Source organism: Osmerus eperlanus, chromosome 7, assembly GCF_963692335.1.
Source record: "Osmerus eperlanus chromosome 7, fOsmEpe2.1, whole genome shotgun sequence".
Classification (NCBI taxonomy): Eukaryota; Metazoa; Chordata; class Actinopteri; order Osmeriformes; family Osmeridae; genus Osmerus; species Osmerus eperlanus.
The window spans coordinates 6,738,610-6,756,130 of NC_085024.1; the positions used below are offsets into that span (position 1 = coordinate 6,738,610).

The 17,521-nt window shown below is 40.5% G+C and overlaps 1 protein-coding gene across 2 annotated transcripts; it reads right to left on the reverse strand.

The window, feature by feature from the left end:
* Positions 1-1,169: 1,169 nt before the first annotated feature.
* Positions 1,170-5,859, reverse strand: LOC134022965 (uncharacterized). 2 transcript variants are annotated; one of them, XM_062464724.1, is made up of 10 exons: positions 5,779-5,859; positions 3,849-3,960; positions 3,639-3,761; positions 2,886-2,966; positions 2,677-2,769; positions 2,401-2,445; positions 2,036-2,274; positions 1,775-1,934; positions 1,584-1,673; positions 1,170-1,316 (listed from the first exon to the last, which is right to left on the reverse strand). In XM_062464724.1, exons 5-10 carry the CDS (start codon positions 2,708-2,710, stop codon positions 1,252-1,254), a joined length of 633 nt encoding a protein of 210 aa, XP_062320708.1. In that variant the 5' UTR covers positions 2,711-2,769; positions 2,886-2,966; positions 3,639-3,761; positions 3,849-3,960; positions 5,779-5,859; the 3' UTR covers positions 1,170-1,251. The 2 variants fall into 2 exon arrangements, 1 of the variants encoding a protein (XP_062320708.1); XR_009930722.1 differs by lacking the exon at positions 1,584-1,673.
* Between the last annotated feature and the right edge of the window lie 11,662 nt (positions 5,860-17,521).

The following is a 17,521-nucleotide window of genomic DNA, read 5'->3' on the forward strand; positions in this document are numbered from 1 at the left end:
AACAAATGTAATACACAATCATTATACAGCAAAAGTTTATAAAATGTTGCGCTGATAATACAAGTGTTGTCATACTGCTGCGAGGCAGCAAGTGAGCCAAGAAAACACGCACCTCAACTTTGCATTCTTCGGATTGATAAACAGCCTTTGTGTTTGGCGGTGCCGCACTAGCGTTGCTGGGAAAGATGAGACGTATACAGGGACGTAATGACGTGGCTCTGTGGTGGCTCTCTAGCCCGTGGAAAAGCAAACCGGTTCTTAGAAGGCTTGCAAATTGAACCAGCTCCGAACCGGCTCTAGCACCAGCTCCGAACTAGCTCCCGGTTCACTTTGGTGGAAAGGGGGTATGAGTCCACCTGTGTCTTGTTTGGTTCTATGTATTTAGGTTCCTGTTACAGTCCCTTAAGTACTAGGTATTTACATAGAAAGTAAAGGGTATGTTATGTGTTTTATTGGGTATTACCGATTGGTACCAAGGTGGTAAATACCTAGATAATTCGAAGTATTTACCCATTAACTAAATACTAACCCAGCTAGAAATTGTACGTTCCCAGAACGTTCCCAGAACGTCCCCGTTGGTGTAAAGGACGTCGCCTTGTAACGTTCCCAGAACGTCCCATATTGGTCTCAATGTGGAGTTCTTTAAAGGGTAGGAGGACGTTATTTCGGGGCCTTTCAGGACATTCTGGGAACGTTTAGGGAACCATTATAGGACATTTTCCTATGTATAAATGCTACGCTCCGCAACGTTTGCAGAACCTTTTAGTGACATATAAAACCTTCAAGGGACCAACCTATAATGTGTTTTCGGTCCTTGCATCCCTTTACCTGAACCACTATTGGAACAATATTGCTTCATCTTTATAGAAAATTTGCAGAACCTTTAACATATAAACTCATTACAAGACTTTTGGATAACCTTTAAGGGATCCAAACATAGCTTTCAGGCCATTACTGTAAATAAGAATTTGTTCTTAATGATCTTGCCTGGGTAAATAAAGGTTAAATAAAATAAAAAATATCTTGAAACATCATCAAAATATTTTTAAACTATCATGTTAAACATTCTCATTGTTCTTTTTCTGCTTATAGGCTACTGTGGGAGAGCATCGTAATAAGCATTACAACACATGGAATGAAGAATATTGAATCTTGAATTAAAGTTAATCTAAATTATTTTATTGAAATAATAAACATAGAAATTATAGGAGTCAGAGAGTTATAGTGAGAGAATGTGAGAAGGCTTAATCACTATTTTCCTCTTCTTCTGGTGCCCCAGATTCTTCTTCTGGTGCCCCAGATTCTTCTTCTGGTGCCTGGCAAAAAAAAAACATCTCTATTAATCTCTCATTGTTGCATTTAATTACACTTAGATGTATAAGATCCAACTATGAGGGAGAGTATTAACCAAATATGTTTGCCATACAAGAGTAGCTGTTGATATGAAAAGGTAAGATTTTAACTGGTTAAAATATAGATGTCCATTAATCGTAATCATAGAAGAAGAAACGTTTTTTAAACGAGAAAAAGTTAATGGTAAAGTGTTATGCTACCTTGGTTTGTTTAATTAAAGGAAAACTTACAGTTATTGGGACCACCGTGGCACAGTGAGGTGCATGCTTGAGGGTATCTCCTATCCACGCCTCGATCTCCTTTTCGCTCACCCTTGGGAACTGCTCAGCACAAGCTCCTATTTAAAAAGCATTATATGTGAAATGTTCTAATATTTATAGACAATGTAAAGGAAAACATTGTATGAAATCGAATTTCTTACGTAAAACAATTTTGTAAAGGGTTGTCCCCATGAAGGGCAGTTTTCCCTTTCGCCCTTTCAGGCTGTAGTTGGACCATGTCTCGTTCGTTGCAACTTTCCGAAGTATTCTTCGGACAGCGTCCCCAATGCTGCTACCTCCCGTCAGTTTCAAAAACTTGGTCTATGCAACATATGAAGAAAAATATTTAAAAGCAAGTGTTAGTGTTGCAAATAAACAAATCATAAGCACACCAATAGGATGTACATAGTAAATCAGCATACCATGATTTGTTGTTGTTGGAAGCCCTCTAATTTCAGTTGGAGTACTGACAGCTCCTGCACTGTTCTGCAGGGCCTCTCAATGGCCTCATGTGGCTGGATGGTCATAAATGCCCCTGGACCAGGATTATTGTTTTGAATAGCCTGGACCAGGCGTTCCATTGAATTGGCTATGTCTGCCTGCATTCTCTGAATTGCCATTAGGACCCGCTTTTCAGACTCTGCAATTTTTTCATAGAGATCTGACAAATTGAGCGAGAGGAAAACAAAAAGGTATTTTGACTTCCAAGTATGTGCTCAATGTAAGCATGTGTGGTATTCAAGAAGTAAATGTAGACATTGGCATAGGAAAACAACTATATAATTACCTGCATTTACTGTAGTCTGTGCCTGGCTGTCAGTGTGTGTGTTGTCTGTCATTGGCACAAATGTAGGTGTTATGGTTATTGTTTGTATCACAGGTTATAGTGACCTTTCACCATCATACAAGTTCTGGTCTAAATCTGCACAAACATTTCATAGATATTATGAAACAGAACACTGACAGCGTTAGTTGAGATACAAGTTAAGGTGCAACTTCACTTAATAAGAGCAAATATTTGAAGTTAATAGATGGATGGAAGCCCAATATTAAATATGCATACCATTTGAAGAAGTGTCTTCAGTTAATGCAGCCATGGATTGCTCATCGTCCTCGTTTGCATGGGCAGTGACGGTGAAGTGAGGTGGTGGTATGTCTGAGAACGGACATTGAAAAGCATGTAATAAACTTCGGTACATGGGGGGTTGAATACTTTTGCAAGGCATTGTTACTTCTGTGAAATTACACCAATAAGTGAAATTAGTTACTTACAACTTGGAGCCTTAGGGAAGGTTGGTGGGTTTTGAGGAAATTTAGTTTTTGTTTTTTTGGGGGGTGGTATCTCATCCTCACCTATTAATTCAGAAAGGTACAGTAAAAATGTATGTAATTTACATTTGACATGTATTCATTTAGCAGACGCTTTTATCCAAAGCAACTTCCAAGAGAGAACTTTACAAAAGTGCATAGGTCACTGATCATAAACAACGAGAGTGCCCCAAAACATTGTAAGCAGCAAAAATCTGAAGCATACATTGTACAAGCAAATAAGTGCCAATGGGAAGAAACACAAGAGCATGTCGTTAAACAAGTTACAATTAAACAACATAAACCTCAAAAGTGCAAGAGTGTACCTGTAGGAAAGCAAGCACAGTAACGGTGCGTGTCCACTACAGCGGAGCGGGCGGCGCGTTGGCGTCGGCTTCCAATTCATTTTCAATGAAACCGGGCGTTGACGCTCCCAATGCCCTACGCGAGCGTCAACGCCCGATCTCATTGAAAATGAATTGGAAGCCGACGCTCCGCGCCACTCCGCTGTAGTGGACACGCACCGTAATACAATTCAAAGCGAGTACAACAAGTTCAATCAGTTACAGCAGTTACACTAACCAACAGGAGCAACAAGTCCCTCGATAAGTCATTGTTTTGTAATCTATTATATACAATATATTATAGTTATCTCTAAGAATACCATTGACTTTTATAAGTTAACAGTTGGGTAATACATCAAATGGCAGTACTTACTTTCACTATCTGTCCTGTACCTAGAAGGGACAGATCTCTTCCGCCTTTTCTATTCCTCCTCACTTTCCACATTGGAGCTTTCAGTGGCTTTCATGGCTCTTTTTCTGGCTGTCTTGCAGTTGTCTAAGGTCAGAGTAGTTTAAACAATATTCATTTTCAGTATGTAAATGTAGTGTACCTCCATGACTATATCTTTATTCAGTTTCTCACCAGTGCTTGAGATGATCCGTATCTGGTATCGTTTCCAGAGTCTCTTATCCGGAATTTGGTATGTCTTTGCCATGCCACTGGCATTTTTAGGGGGCCAGTAGCACATCTTAACCTAAATCATGTCAGGGAAAAAGGAAAAAAAAGTTAATCATGTATTTTTTCTGAACTATGGGGATTTCACCAGTGTGTATGTATGTATGTACAGTTAGGTCCATAAATATTTGGACATTGACACAATTTTCATAATTTGGGCTCTGTATACCACCACAATGGATTTGAAATGAAACAATCAAGATGTGCTTTAAGTGCAGAATTTCAGCTTTAATTTCAGGGTATTTACATCCAAATCAGGTGAACGGTGTAGGAATTACAACACATTTGAAATGTGGCCCCCCCCCTTTTTAAGGGACCAAAAGTAATTGGACAATTGGCTGCTCAGCTGTTCTATGGCCAGGTGTATGTTATTCCCTCATGGGAGTTCGTTATTTCATTGACAAGGAGCAGATAAAAGGTCTAGAGTTAATTTCAAGTATGGTATTTGTGTTTGGAATCTGTTGCTGTCAACTCTCAATATGAAGTCCAAAGAGCTGTCACCGTCAGTGAAGCAAGCCATCGTTAGGCTGAAAAATCAAAACAAACCTATCAGAGAGATAGCAAAAACATTAGGTGTGGCCAAATCAACTGTTTGGTACATTCTTAAAAAGAAAGAACGCACTGGTGAGCTCAGCAACACCAAAAGACCCGGAAGACCACGGAAAACAACTGTGGTGGATGACAGAAGAATTCTTTCCCTGGTGAATAAAAACCCCTTCACAACAGTTGGCCAGATCAAGAACACTCTCCAGGAGGTAGGCGTATCTGTGTCAAAGTCAAAAATTAAGAGAAGACTTCACCAGAGTAAATACAGAGGGTTCACCACAAGATGTAAACCATTGGTGAGTCTCAAAAACAGGAAGACCAGATTAGAGTTTGCCAAAAAACATCTAAAAGACCCTGTACAGTTCTGGAACAACATCCTATGGACAGATGAGACCAAGATCAACTTGTACCAGAATGATTGGAAGAGAAGAGTATGGAGAAGGGAAGGAACTGCTCATGATCCAAAGCATACCACCTCATCAGTGAAGCATGGTGGAGGTAGTGTTATGGCGTGGGCATGTATGGCTGCCAATGGAACTGGTTCCCTTGTATTTATCGATGATGTGACTGCTGACAAAAGCAGTAGGATGAATTCTGAAGTGTTTCTGGCAATATTATCTGCTCAGATTCAGCCAAATGCTTCAGAACTCATAGGACGGCGCTTCACAGTGCAGATGGACAATGACCCGAAGCATACTGCGAAAGCAACCAAAGAGTTTTTTAAGGCAAAGAAGTGGAATGTTCTGCAATGGCCAAGTCAATCACCTGACCTAAATCCAATTGAGAATGCATTTCACTTGCTAAAGACAAAACTGAAGGGAAAATGCCCCAAGAACAAGCAGGAACTGAAGACAGTTGCAGTAGAGGCCTGGCAGAGCATCACCAGGGACGAAACCCAGCGTCTGGTGATGTCTATGGGTTCCAGACTTCAGGCTGTCATTGACTGCAAAGGATTTGCAACCAAGTATTAAAAGTGACAATTAGATTTATGATTATGTTAGTTTGTCCAATTATTTTTGGTCCCTTAAAAAGGGGGGGGCCACATATAAAATGTGTTGTAATTCCTACACCGTTCACCTGATTTGGATGTAAATACCCTGAAATTAAAGCTGAAAGTCTGCACTTAAAGCACATCTTGATTGTTTCATTTCAAATCCATTGTGGTGGTATACAGAGCCAAAATGATGAAAATTGTGTCAATGTCCAAATATTTATGGACCTAACTGGTATGTATGTGTGTGTGTGTGTGTGTGTATGTGTGTGTGTGTGTATGTACTGTATCTAGCCTTACCCCATTTATCTCTTCTACCCATGTAGCAGGCGCCACACCAACTGAATTTTCTCTCACAAATATGAACACATGGAAACAAACCTGTATTGTAAAAAATAAGAACATACACTCTTTAAGGCCAAGAGCACAATCATTTAACAAAACAATGAATTACAAAAATCTACAATTAACTACACTAAAACAGTAATTGATAAAACGATTGATTAAAGTTAATATTTACACAATTATTCAACTATTCTAAGCTACACTAAAATACAAAAACCTATACTAGCAATATCTAAACAACTATCGAAAACGATTACTCTAAAATATTAAACTAGTCTAATAAAACTAAGATCCTAGCACTATGTTAAACTCTATAAATAACCTATGTCTTTTCTTTTCCAAATCCACCAACAACTGCGAAGAATAACGTTTGTTAGCACAATTTGAATGTGTAAACTGAACCATCCACGAGACGGCCTGGCTCGTGAGTTAAGTCTCTGGTAATAAGTGGTGGTTTTAATCCAGCCACCTTGTTTGGTGTGTTACTCTTCTGTACCCATATGAATGGGGACTTTTGTGCCATACATGTTGTATAATCAAGTTGTGTGTTAGTAGTACAGGGGGATATGTTACAAACAAGTATTTGTTTTTCACTCTTGGTGTAACTGATTCATCCATTCACATGCATTCTGTCAAACTTCTCGTGTCTCTCTCTCTCTCGCTCCGTGGGGCCGAAAATCAAGCTGTTCCATTTAGCGCTCCCCCTAGAGGCCTGGACAACTTTCGTTGTGAAAACTAGATGCAGCGTTTTTGGTTTGCGTGCTTTCGTTATTGCAACGCGTTTATGTATTTGCAGCGTTTTTGGTTTGTGAGTTTAATTCCTTATGTCATTATAACGGAACACGCATGAATACGAAAAACGTTTGTGAGTCCGTTTTTTCTTTTTTTTGCAAAAACGGAAAAACGGATTTTGACGTGTTATTTTGTTTTCTCGTTTTTTAAACACAAACCATAAAACAACTTTATATTTGGATTTTTCTCACGTGGGTGGAGCTAAGTGTGAAATGCCTGTCATTGGCCGAATGTGTCGTCAGCAGTACCTGTTCCTTCAAAGTAAAAGTTCTATCTATCAGTTACATTTTAGGGTATTCACGTTTATAAACTTGCCAATTAATCTTTATTGACTTGGGAGTTCGCCCCTCCAACTTCATTCAATGCATCTACTTTTTTTATCATTGATGTAGGGCCTACTGATATCTACAGGCTAAATAAACTAATGTCAAAATGCTGTAGGCCTAGTCGTGTTTTTCCATTTATATTTGTATTAGTAATATTATAAGATCACATCAATCAATTGTATTGGCCTGTTAGTGTGGTGGTGTTGCTGTAAATTGTTAGCTAACTGATAGTGCTTATAGATTCAACATTCCATTGAACTTCTTTCATATTATAAGATTAGATTAAACTTTGTCATTGAACAGTACAAGTATACAGTACAACAAAATGCAATTAGCATCTAACCAGAATTGCAAATAGTATTTATAAGTATTAAGTAGCCTACATTAGGTATATGTATATAACAAGTGAAATACATAGATGTGCAAATGGTTATTCTAAGTGGCATTGTAGATGCCATATGAAGGCGAAGGTTGCATGGGCACCCGGGATGCGGAGATAGCCGCCGTCGAGTCCCCGAGGTAGACATGCGTATGTAACAACTGTAAAAATATATACATCATGGCAATTCTAAATGTGCAGAGGAAAATGGAATGTGCAAGGAGCATGTGCAACTGAAATGCAGGGATAGCAGCATGTGCGGTTCTTATGCACTGATGATCCTGTGTACCCTGCTCAGACACAGCTTGTGCATGCCGCTAGGCGCTTGACCTCCTCCCTGTAGTCTGTCACTGACACAGAGTTTCATGCATTCAAATTTCCCCCCAGTCATCTACACACCATACTCCACTAATTTAATGGTTACTTTTAAGTGTCAAAAATAAGTTGCACTATTAATAATACAAAAGCTGTGTCAAGTTGCATGGGTAGTTTTGATGGAGAGCAATCTTCAAGACATGCCACACATCTTTCATTGGATATAGGTTGGAGCTCTCATTGGGTCACTCAAGGATATTGACCTTTTTATTCCTTAGACCAGTGGTCACCAATCCTGTTGCAGGAGAGCTCCCTTTGTGTAAAGGTTTCACTCCACAGGGCCTTAGCTGCCGTTAGTGAGTGGTTGCACAACTTACTAGCACACACATGGTGTACTTTTCTCTGTTCCTTTGTGATGCAACATTCAAGTACCATACAAAGTCAAATACATTTCAACACCTAACTGCACCTTCTCTTTCTGCATGAAATACTGTATCTTAAATATATCCAGATACATGTGCTAGTTATACTACATTCATTTAAGAACTGAAATCCAAACAAACATTCATGCACTTAAACTTTATAAAAAATATCATTTCTGAAGAAGGGTCATTTCAGGTTTCAAATACATTTTATTACAGACAAATGCAAAAGGGCAACATGGCGTTAAACTTGGAGCTTTTTTATATACAAACTGTATATGTCAACACTTAATAGGGCGTTTGTGTGTGTGTATGCGTGCAGTTGTTTGTCTCTGGGATAGAGGAAGTTATCTTTTCATAGGTTTACAGTTGAGTAAGATGGATCAGATGCATAAGAGCATCCTGGAAGGGCGTATATGTATTGTTTATTACATTGTCATGGAACTTATATACAAACTGTATATGTCAACACTTAATAAGGCAACAAGAGATGTTAAGGGTGTTAAAAGACAAAAAACGGCGGAAGAACTAAGAAGTTGATATAACTAGAAAGGCATTTCCTGCAGAAAATGCGTTGGAATGCTGAAAGATGAAATTATTTTTCTTAAATTGCAGAAAATACAGAAATGAGAAAATACCCGCAAGCTGAAATGAATTTCAAAAATGTGTGAGTCACACAAAAGAGGCAGTGTGGAAACTGAACTGCATCATCTAACAATGCTAAGAGCTGAAATACAATGTGGAAGAAGCTTAAAGCTGAACTGTTAAACAGAAGAAGAAGTAGGCCTAGGCTACCTAGTCATAAAAATAATATTATAGTCTTAACAGCTGAAATTATAGTTGGGATAGTAATAGCAGTAGCAGATTTAGCCTATCATTTAGTGCGTTTACTCGGCTTACTTAGTAGGATTCAATGTGTTGATTGAATGAACCATACAGCAGTAGGGCCGATACAGGAAGACACGGCGACACTTTGTTGCAGAAGGATGATGGTGCAAGTTTTGTCAGTGGAGCATATAACGATTTATTTTAAAAATCATGTAGACGCGTTTATTGAGTAATCGCATAACTAATTACACATGTAAACGGAGTAATCGTATTATTGGCATAAACCGACAATTGCTAGTAATCGGGTTTCTCATGGTCAAGTAAACGCACTCAGTGGCGTAGTAGAATAAAACAGTTCCATTAGCAATAGTAGTAAAAGAGATATTAGCAGCACCTGCAGAGTCACCTCTAGTAAATTGTATTAGGTTGAAATACTATCAAACTCTGTCTTGTGACTCTGTCAGGCCAAATAATGTCCTTGGGCCAAATACTGTCCTACCTGACGTCACAATGCCGTTCCGATGCAAGGACGCGTCCGTCGCTATGCCGACCTTAAATTCCTGAGATATCTACGCGTGCTAGCAGGAAACTGTCATGGTTGCTATACTGGTTACTAGGTAGTAAGTTTTGTATTCAGGCTTATTTAAACCAGTTTATTCTACTCTAAGATTTGAAGTTTTCACTCGTTCGACATTCCCGAGACAGCAACTCGCGCAGGTAGAATACTATACGTGTTGCCTTCCCAGTCTGTTAAAATTGATGCTAAATAAGTAATTCTTTCGACAAAAACAACCAGCTAGCTAGCACTAGCTATCGAAGGAGTGAAAACGTTAAACTTTAAGGTCAGCATAGCGACGGACGCGTCTTTGCATCGGAACGGTATTGTGACGTCAGGTAGGACACTATTTGGCCCTAGGACACTATTTGGCCTGACAACTCCACTAATCAGCTAATACCAATCACCTGTGTGAGAGACTGAGTGGTGCGTGTCTGTCGTTGCCACGGTGATGGTGCAGCTATGATTGCTAATGCGCTGAGGGCAGAGAATAACAGAAATGTAGCTAGAATCCACACCTCAAACAAGTTAACCTAGACGCGAAACTATACGACCAATCCAAAAAAATGGGATATTTTCCGAGACCCAAGACTCTGCCGAAACCAGAGATGTCCTTTATATTTCTGTGCGGTCAGAAATACGACTCTACCGGCAGTTTCAAAATCTTGTTCTTTTTGCTTTCTCTGACAATTTTGTCACCAGATTTGCATTAGTCTCTATGGGGCTTGAGACAGACTTTGTCTTGCTTTCGTGGGGCTCTGAACAAATGTGTACAACTGTCTACGACCAGCACAAAATTAGCTATCTATTGATCCAAAAACGAAGCATGAAGAGCGAAAATTGTGGCAATGCTGGCAAACTAGAAATATTTTTTCAACGACATCCGAAGCTCAGGCCTCTAAGCGTTTCAGTCTGCACTCTAGGGTTTCACGTACACACCCATGTAAATCTCAGAAACGGCTTGAAAAAGTCATGAAACATAATCAGTGATATTGAAAAAAGTTGAATAGATATCAAAAAGCTGAATTTTTTAAAAATAGTTTAGGGTCTTGTCAACATTTTAAAGTTTAAATGGTGGCTCTAGCTGAAAGATTGAGGAAGAAGAAGGATTTGGAAGTTGAAGAAGTTTAAAGAAGTTTGAGAGGATTTGAAAGAAAACTCCATTGGAAACCCATGTTAAAAATATTATGAATATTGATTTATATTAATTCAAGCATAAGAGGTACAAAGCTGAAAAGTCATAGCACCCATGGCCTGAAACTGCTGAATTTTTTGATAGCTGAACGGTTTTAATAGCTGAAGATTTGAAGGCGCTGAAAGGTGCCACGGAAGAAATAGAATAAGAAGAATATGAAGAAGTTGAATAAAGATTCAAAGAACAATACTTGGAATGCTGAAGCAGCAGTCCAACAATAAAGAGAAACAGGAAAACAATAGTGAGAATGCTTAACAGCACAGCATTCTCACAATAACTAGAGAGGGTACAATTTCTGGTGAAATTGTAGGGTGTGCTTGCTTGCGTCGGTTGCACAGGGGGGTCCGTTTTTTAATGACATTTTTACAACTGATATTTCTGTATATTTTATATAAAAATTCATACTTATTATTTATAAAGATTACATAGATTTAAAAGCTTTTTTTTGCTGCTCATTTACAACTCAAAATACGAGTGAAGTGTAGAATGAAATAGATGTCTTCTCATTTCCCCTGCAAGAGGCAGACTCATAGTTGAATAAAAACGAATACATTTGGCAGACCGGTGTAAAAATTGACCTAATCTCTATGACTTAAACGTCCTTTTAAGTTTTTCCCTTCTCGTGATATTTTCAGGCATTTAGCCTACTCATATTGCATTCATTCATGAATAAAGAACCCCCTTTGAAGATTATTCAACGACGTTACCGGCAGTAGAAGATGGAATCGCGATTCAAACAGTACCATCTGCTAACTGAAAATATGCGTAACGTAAATAAGCTTGACATTTATTTAGTGGAAAATCGCTCATTCATAAAAAACTCACTGGTAGCGATCATTGTCAGTAACAACGCAAAATGCGATATAGCCCTGTGTGGAGAAGCTGCCCCGGTAAATTCTACTACTACAGTACAGTAGTAGACTACTGCTGTGTTCGTCTTGGTAGCAATTGCGTTGGTTGAATTCGATGTAACGTTCCGATGTATGGTTTAGGCTGAAATTAATTATTTTCATGAACAGATTGACAAAGTTTAGGCTGTGGCAATGAAGTTCAGGTTAGTAGTCAGATAGTTTCACCTATTGAAAGACTTTGATTTAAGTAAGGGGAGTGCCGAACATGTTCTGTCGCCGTTTGACTTCCTAAACAGCTGTGTACCAGTAGATGTTTTTGTAGTGTGTCTCGCGTAGGCTACAGCGTTGCAGTGAGCAACACTGGTTTGAAACCACAGGTAATGATAATTTCACCAACAAATCGTTTACTTGTAATGTAATGTCATAATAAATCCTACAACGAAAATGTATTTGTGAGGAATGTTTATTTTAACGATTGAAAACAGATGCATCATAGACCACTGTAGTATGTGTTGCCCGGGCAACAGAGGCTAATGTCATGCTAATGCTTCAGTGAAATAGTAGACTACCGTTTCCGAAAGTAGATGTGGGCCTACTTCCTTAATAATATCAGCTAATATTGTACATTACATTTCACAATTGTGTTTCACATCACAAAGTAAAATGAGTAAATAGTTATCACCCTGGCCTCTTTGCTTGTGGCGTTTCTGCAGCTGCCTTGCAGTAAAGCTATAGTTAGCCTAGCTATCCCCCAAGTTAACAGATGCGAAACGAATGTTCTGCTACAGGTAGTCACGAGTGTTTTCGTGACGTTAGTGACGTTAGTAACGTCAGTGACTGTGGCTAGCAAATTAGCCACCGTTAGCTTCACTTTTCGCCACAAAAACTTAACTTGAGCCTAAACCATACAACGGAACGTAAATAAAAATACAAGCAACTCAATCGCTACCAAGACGAAACTTTTGACACCTAGGTTGTCTATGTACTCCAAATATTGACAAAGATTTAGGGGGGCAAAAATAAATAATAAATATATATGTGAGAGAACAAAGGTTGTGCTCTCGCCGAAGGCTTGAGACAGGCACACAATTTTGAAAAAATTTAGCAATTTATTTGAGTTTTGTTTAAAACTTTATTGAAAATTGAAAGGTTGTGGAAGTAGGCCAGACTTTATTAGAATAATCTGGTGTATATTTAAGATTTTTTGACACAATTTTGAAAAAAGTTAAGATTTGCGACGATCAAACTATTTTAAAAGATTAGTGATTTTCTATCATTTGAAACTTAATTGAAAAAGTAAAGGCTGTGGAAGTATACCAGACATTGTTAAGATACTCTGGTGTCTGTTTGAGGTTTTATATTCATAAAATTATAATTTTTCAAAATGGTATGGGTAGTTTTCACCTGGTCCCTAACGCGACGCTGCAAAGTAGCGTCTTCCGAATGTGAGACGAATGTCGAATATGAAACTAACTTCACATCGCTCAATTAACACACTTTTTTGATGTATTTAGTGTGAAATGCTCCCACACCTTGGATGACTTAGGTCGTACTGATTTCTCTGCCTCCGCCATGTGTTTCAGAACAACGTTACTCAACAACGTCAGGACAACAGTGCAAAACATTTTTTAACCCTTGTGCTGCCTTCGGGTCACATGGCCCAAAGGTTCATAACGAACCACCGTTGTGTTTACCCAATTTTACCCAATACAAAAACAAATAAAAATAATTTTCTTTTAACCTTCACAATGTGGGGGGGTCTGAGACAGCCCGATGGTTAAAAGAAAATGCTTCACTTTGTTTTTGTATGCGGTAAAGTTGTCGCAATACGACGGTGGGTCACAATGACTGATGGGTCAGTATGACCCGAAGATAACAGATACAGTAACCACCGTTTATAGCGTGCCGCTGCCACTAGTGGTAGAACTGGTGTACTTATTCATGCATTAAACCCTGAACACTTCTCAAAACTTGGTGCATTTCTCTCTTCAGGCAATAATCTTGCGCTGAGGGGGCAACACTCTCCCCCTCAAATTAAAATGTTCACATTTTGTTACTTTCTAAATAATACCTCATAAACACATTTTCCCTTTTAAGTGGAAGTGAGTTCATCACCGTTAAGCTCTTATTCCACACTCAAGGGCAGCAAGGCCCAAATTATCATCATTCACAAATCATATATCGTTCCCCAGTATCTGACACTACAAAATGCTCGGGTCTGTAGGCTTACAACTCCCTGTTCACTTTAGGGCACTAAGGCACTTAGTGGACGACACATTGAACAACACACTGAACATCTACACATTGAAAAACATTTGTTTTCTCCTATTATTGTGTTTTTCTTTTAGTCTTTTTTTTGTGTGTGTGTGTTTGCATGGGTGCATCTTCATTCACCCTTGTACTTCTACGTACATCACAGTCCAGGGGCGGCAAAAGGTGTGAACTGACGGAAGGCCATTGTTCATCTGCAAATTGTTTATGCCTGCTCCCACCACAGATGGCTTACCCAGTTGCTCATATGTCAGCATCCTTGGCGGACGCTGCTCTCTCTGTAGGCGGGTATTTACAGGTTGCATGTCAGGTTCATCATCCGAGGCTTGGGCCAAGTCTGGTTGGTCATCCCCCTCCGGAGTGGGGACATTGCCTTCTTGTAAGTCCAAATCCCGTCTCCTGTGCGAGTACATACGGCTCTGCCCATGTGTCAGGAATTTGAGCTGCTTCTTCCTGCACGTCCAGGTGTGCTGTCTCTTGTGGCAGTGACTCGGGTTGTATTTCAGGATCGGGGACAGGGCTGCGCCTCTGGATTAAGCGCACTATTATCCACTGACTCCCGTCTGGTAAACGTACAGACATAGTCACATTTGTTCTCACTTTCACTGTCTGTTTGTTCAATGGATTTTGTGTGACTTGTGTGTTCTTTTCTCACCGGTGTCTTTCGGGTGTTGCTGGAGTCAGTCTGCTGTGGCCGGCCCCTGTTCGTCCTACCAGGCTCCAGTTCATCCAACGGCAAGCTGTCCCATGGGAGTAGCAGATTTCGGTGGACAACTCTTATCTTCTCACCGCCTTCGGGCATGACTTCATAAACAGGGCTGCCATCACTTCTCCTTTGCACCACCACATGAACTTTATCCTCCCAGTAGGACCTCAGCTTACCCGGGCCTCCTCTTTGAGACAGGTTCCACATTAAAACCCTTCCCCCCTAACTTTCCTCTTGAAGCTCCCTTAGCAGCTGTTCTTTAAGCGATCTCATATGCTTGATGCATTCTCTCCAGGGAATTTTTCCAGTCAGCTTTCTTTGTGTCCGTCAAGGTACGCAACATGGACAGGATGGTTTTATTAAAACGTTCCGTCTTCCCATTTCCAGCAGGATGGTAACACGTTGTATGAGAGCCTCGCACCCCAGCGCACTTCCTGTGCTGAGCCATTAAACGATTCTCAAATTCTCCCCCCAAGTCGTGGTGAATCTTCTCTGGGAACCCAAAGCGCAGGGCAAAGTCATTAAAGACCTTTTGAGCCACAGTCTTTGCAGACTTATCTTTAGTGGCATAAGCCTGTGCAAACCACATGTAATGGTCTATCAATACTAGGATGTATTCGTAGCCCCCTTTACATGTTTCCAGATGCAGAAAGTCCATTGACACTAGTTCAAATGGATGTGTCGTAACAATGGAAACAAGGGGTGCTCATGTTTGCTTTTGTGGCCTGCGTCTCTTCAGGCACTCACAGACATGTGCAATGAAGTACTCTACCTCCTCTTGCATCCTAGGCCAAAAAACCTCTCCCGAATTAGGTCTAATGTCCTGTCCACACATGGATGTCCCATTTCTCTGTGCAACTCTGTAAAAACCATTTCACAATACTCTTGAGGGAGGACCTGCTGATGCCGATTTCCTGATCATCTGAAAAGCACAGCCTCTGGGTTGAGATACAACTTAGTCCACTGACGGAGGAGCACCTTTACATCCGGATGCTCTGAGGTAAGCAGTCTGGATGATGGGGGCTGATTTGTTCTCTTCAGTTTCAAGGCTGGCCCTGATAGGGTCTTTTTCCTTACTCTCTAGAATTTGTTGTGATGTTAAAGGCCTACGCGGAGGACCTGTGAAAGAAATTTTGGGCTTATGTACAATGAATGTGTTTTAGGAGAAGTTTACGGTTGGTTAGAAGCTTGATACAATGAATGTTGATTCAACTCCATTTGGTAGAGATGCCATTTGCAGTTTTATGACACCTAACTAGGAGACGTGAAGTCTAGAGACGGGAAGTCTGGGTGACCTGGGAGAGTTCTTGTCACCCAGGGAGGAAGAGACAGTTGGTCTGGAGACAATGTGGATTCAATTGTATTGTTCTAAGGATTTAACCAAAAATAGAAGAGATTTGGTATAGCTGCATGTCTGTAGGATGGACCAATGACTTTTTAGAACTGTCGTATCTATAAACTGGTCTGTTGAAGAATGTTCTTGGGGGTTCAGGGCCATCAGCTGCGTAGTGCTGGTGGGCTGGATTCTCCCAGTCCCATTCTAGAATGCTAGATGGAGCTGTATGGAATTGTCTTTGTGTTATTGTCTTATGTTTGTGTGTCGATGATGTTATGTTTATAACTTTATTATGTTTACATCTACGTCAAATAAACATTAACTCTGTACTTCACCCGACTTCAGCTTAAACGATTGATTCTCTCAAAAACTTCCACGACAGACCCCAAGATGCATCACTTAACAGGCTCAAAGTATCCAGCTTGATCGTACTGACCCAAGTGGAGGGTATCTGCTGCATTGACACACCGTCAACCGACGCACTGATGGCTTCTTGGCTGATGTCTTCTGTGCACTGCTGCATGAAAGTGTCTATTTCTAATGGCATTCTTGAAAGGCCATCAGCATCAGCATTGCATCTGCCTGGGCGGTACTTAATAGAGAAATCAAAGTCTGCGAGCTGAGCGACCCAGCGATGCCCTGTAGCATTTAATTTGGTTGTTGACAGTACATAGGTCAAAGGATTATTGTCTGTATAGACAGTGAAATGTGGTGCATGGTATAAGTAATCCCTAAAGCGCTCACAGACAGCCCATTTGAGTGCTAAAATTTCAAATTTGCCAGAATGCATGTGATAATTCTTTTCAGGTTGGGTCAGTGTCCGTGAGCCGTATCCTATGACAACCATTTTTCCCTTCTGCCTCTGGTAAAGAATGGCACCCAGCCCCTCTTGTGACACATCACAGTGGAGTACAAAGGGCTCGGTTAGGTCTGGTAGCCTAGTATAGGTGGGACAGTCAATTTATCAATGAGAGAGTTCAGTCTTTCTTGATGGCTTTGTGTGCATTCAATGGGACTGTTCGGTGACAAGTGTAAGAGGGCATAGGCCTGCTACGCCCTCTACGGGGGGGTGAGGCGGAGTACAGGCGTCGCCAGAGTGACCAGTTGGGGCAAATCGACTGCTAACGACTGTGTTTGTACCCTGAAGGTGCTGGCTGAGGCTACAAGAGGGGGGAAGGACAGAGTAGAAAAAGGTCTCTCCAAAGTTATGATGTGTTGAAGGAAGAACGCACATAAAATACATTTACATACATACAAAATACATAAAATGCATTTTCTTTATTTTGAGCCTTGTCTCTGGTTGTTTCTTTCTTATTACACCGTCACAGTGGAGCCGTATAACATACGAATCATACAAACATTCACATTGGTGGAGTATGCGGGCATGCTGACTAAATTCCGCGGATAAGGACGAAGAACAGCCGACCAACATGGACGAGGCAATTCTGAACCAGCTGGCAGCGTGCGCCGTCAAACAGACGCTGTTATTAGAGGCAATCCAACAGGATATGGCTAAAGAAAAGCCAGAACCGCGGAGGACCCCCCCCAAGCATAAACAACCTGATCCCCAGACGGTCCAGGGAGGATGACATCGAAGCTTACCTCATAGCGTTCGAGAGGACAGCTAGAAGGGAGGGATGGCCAGGTGACAAATGGGTAGGGCTGATCGCGCCTTTACTAACGGGACCAGCCCAGGCCGCCTATTATGACTTAAGTGAGGA

What these genes read in the sequence shown, in the direction of transcription:
- LOC134022965 (XM_062464724.1), bottom strand. Translation starts at nt 2,710, where the DNA reads ATGGCTGCATTAACTGAAGACACTTCTTCAAATG. An exon ending in ACAGACTACAGTAAATGCAG is followed by an intron (nt 2,275 to 2,400) that starts GTAATTATATAG and finishes TCAATTTGTCAG; the next exon opens with ATCTCTATGAAAAAATTGCA. An exon ending in CCTTTACAAAATTGTTTTAC is followed by an intron (nt 1,674 to 1,774) that starts GTAAGAAATTCG and finishes TGTGCTGAGCAG; the next exon opens with TTCCCAAGGGTGAGCGAAAA.